This window comes from Cyphomyrmex costatus, unplaced genomic scaffold (assembly GCF_001594065.2).
Source record: "Cyphomyrmex costatus isolate MS0001 unplaced genomic scaffold, Ccosl1.0 scaffold193, whole genome shotgun sequence".
Classification (NCBI taxonomy): Eukaryota; Metazoa; Arthropoda; class Insecta; order Hymenoptera; family Formicidae; genus Cyphomyrmex; species Cyphomyrmex costatus.
Window position 1 is genome coordinate 6065758 of NW_017275965.1, and position 2249 is coordinate 6068006.

A 2249-nucleotide genomic window follows, 5' to 3' on the forward strand; every position below is an offset into this window, starting at 1 on the left:
GGAAGCACCGGCCCTTACACTCTCCCTTCTCCTGTTCTATGTTGTTTCTGCAGTTTTGTTTTCTTTGTGCCTAAGCGTACCTACCCATTTCGCAATTAAAGATATTCTCTTTATCTTCAGTATAAAAACATTAGATACCAACTCAGGCATTCTTTAATTTCTTTTTTTAAATTAGTACCAGCTGCGTAACATCGTCGTTTTATTAAATAGGCACGAATGCCATTCATTGCACATGTATCTCTTATAATCGGGGAAACTTGGGATACTAATAAAAAATGTAACAATGATGCTCGAGCTTTATTTATTGAAAGAGTTTGGAATCAATCCATCTCTCTTTCAAAATAATAACATATTGTTGCGAAAAGATAAAATATTAAAAGTTATTGATTAGAAAGAATTTCAGAACAATAAAGTGAATATGATTTGACATAGACTCTTAATAAACTAAAATATAAGACAATTATGTGTGTGTATATAAATTTTTATTTTAACATTAACATCATATATTACATCATATAGTAACGACATAAAAGAACATACATTTAAAACAAGCGCTTAAAATATGACATATATTTTAATATGGAAGCTTAAAACCAAACATTCTAGTAAAAAATTTCGTCAGCTCGGGTAGTTCCCATCCATTCTCTTTGGCATTCGTCAAACAATTTTGTAAAGTTGGATTTACATACAGATCATTGGCTAATTTCTGAAATTCCGAGGATGTTATTTTCTCAATGAAATCGGCAAAGACCTTGGAATTCTGCAATTTCTCATTGTAAACAGCTTCAATCTTGTCCAAAGGTATTATATCATAAATATCCTTCAACATTCCTTTGATCCCATCACCGATCTTTTGTATTCCAATTTCAGATTTGAAAATGCTCTGTATTTTAGGTGGCACGTAATCTTCCATGCCAATGTCCTTGTGAAATTTTTTGATGTAATCAGTAACCTTCAATCCAGCTTTCTCCAGATATACTACTAATACTTGATGTTCTTTAAGAGCTTCAACATCGCGCAGATTGGAGTGGAATTCTGGTGTATATAAATATTTCAGAGAATGTTGTACTTTTTCATCTTGGGCTACATATTTTAAGACTATTTCAGTAATCTGATCTACCGGAAGAAGATTCACAAAGTCCATCAATTCGTCTTCCAGCGTACGTTCCTGATAAACAGTAACATGGTTCGGTACGGTAAGGCCGAGGACTATATACAAGATGTCAGCTGTAATTTGCGTATTTACTCCACTGGTTTTGAGTACATTTAAAATGATCTGCAAGGATTTAATTTGATAGACTTTGTCTACGGCCCGCTGGCTGTTGTCTGACTTGAGTTGGTTGACAAAATTGACGAAAGGTGAAGAATTTTTCATTTTTTGCACGTAAGTATGAATGAAATCGGCAAGAGGAGTCACATCCGTAATATCTTTGAATAGTCCTACAATCCCACCAGTTCTCTGTATGACCGGGGAATACAAATGAGAAGGTGGTACGATCTCATCGATATTGAGAGCTTTGTTAGCTTTGTTTACTAATGAATAAATATCGACGCCTTCTTTTTGCACATAATTTAAAATGTTAATCATTTCAGGAATAGCTTCCCAATCTACCATCAGGTCTCTTAATACGGACGAACTTAAAAGATCACTAAAAGCTTTCTGTACTTCCGGATCGTTTGATATGTAATCCGAAACGATGCCTTGAATTTCTTGGTAAGGAACAAAGTCCAAAAAGTCCTGGATATCTTCGTGAAGAGGACCTTTGCCAAAGTCCTCAAATTGATGAGCTTGTCCCAGACCAATAATGGTCAAGACGGCAAATAGCGCTGCTATGTACTTCATCTATAATATATATTTACGTATAAGAAATTAGTATTAAAAGTATGTTGCAATTAAATTTTTATGAGTCAATATTTCATGTGTACATAAATTTGATGTAATAAAAATAATTATTTTATGAAAAATACATTATATTTTTAAAATTATAATTGTTTCATTTATAATTTATATTGTGAATAATAAATAGAAGTAATAATTATTATTTAATTGGAATGTTTTTTTTATAAATATCATATAATTTTTGTTTTTGTTAAAAAATGTAATTTTATTTATCTTTTTTTCTCAGTATAATATGTATGATCATTTTATAGAGACTTTGTCTTTACTTACCATGACAGCTGTTGAGTACACACACAAAAACATTCGAGTTAAGAACTAGAGTTAGCACACAGATTTATATATCAAAATT

General features: G+C 31.7%; 1 protein-coding gene across 1 annotated transcript; it reads right to left on the reverse strand.

Moving 5' to 3' along the window:
- Window positions 1-469: 469 nt before the first annotated feature.
- On the reverse strand, window positions 470-1843 carry LOC108772659 (uncharacterized). Its single transcript, XM_018538231.1, has one exon. It carries the CDS (start codon window positions 1841-1843, stop codon window positions 575-577), a length of 1269 nt encoding a protein of 422 aa, XP_018393733.1. The 3' UTR covers window positions 470-574.
- Between the last annotated feature and the right edge of the window lie 406 nt (window positions 1844-2249).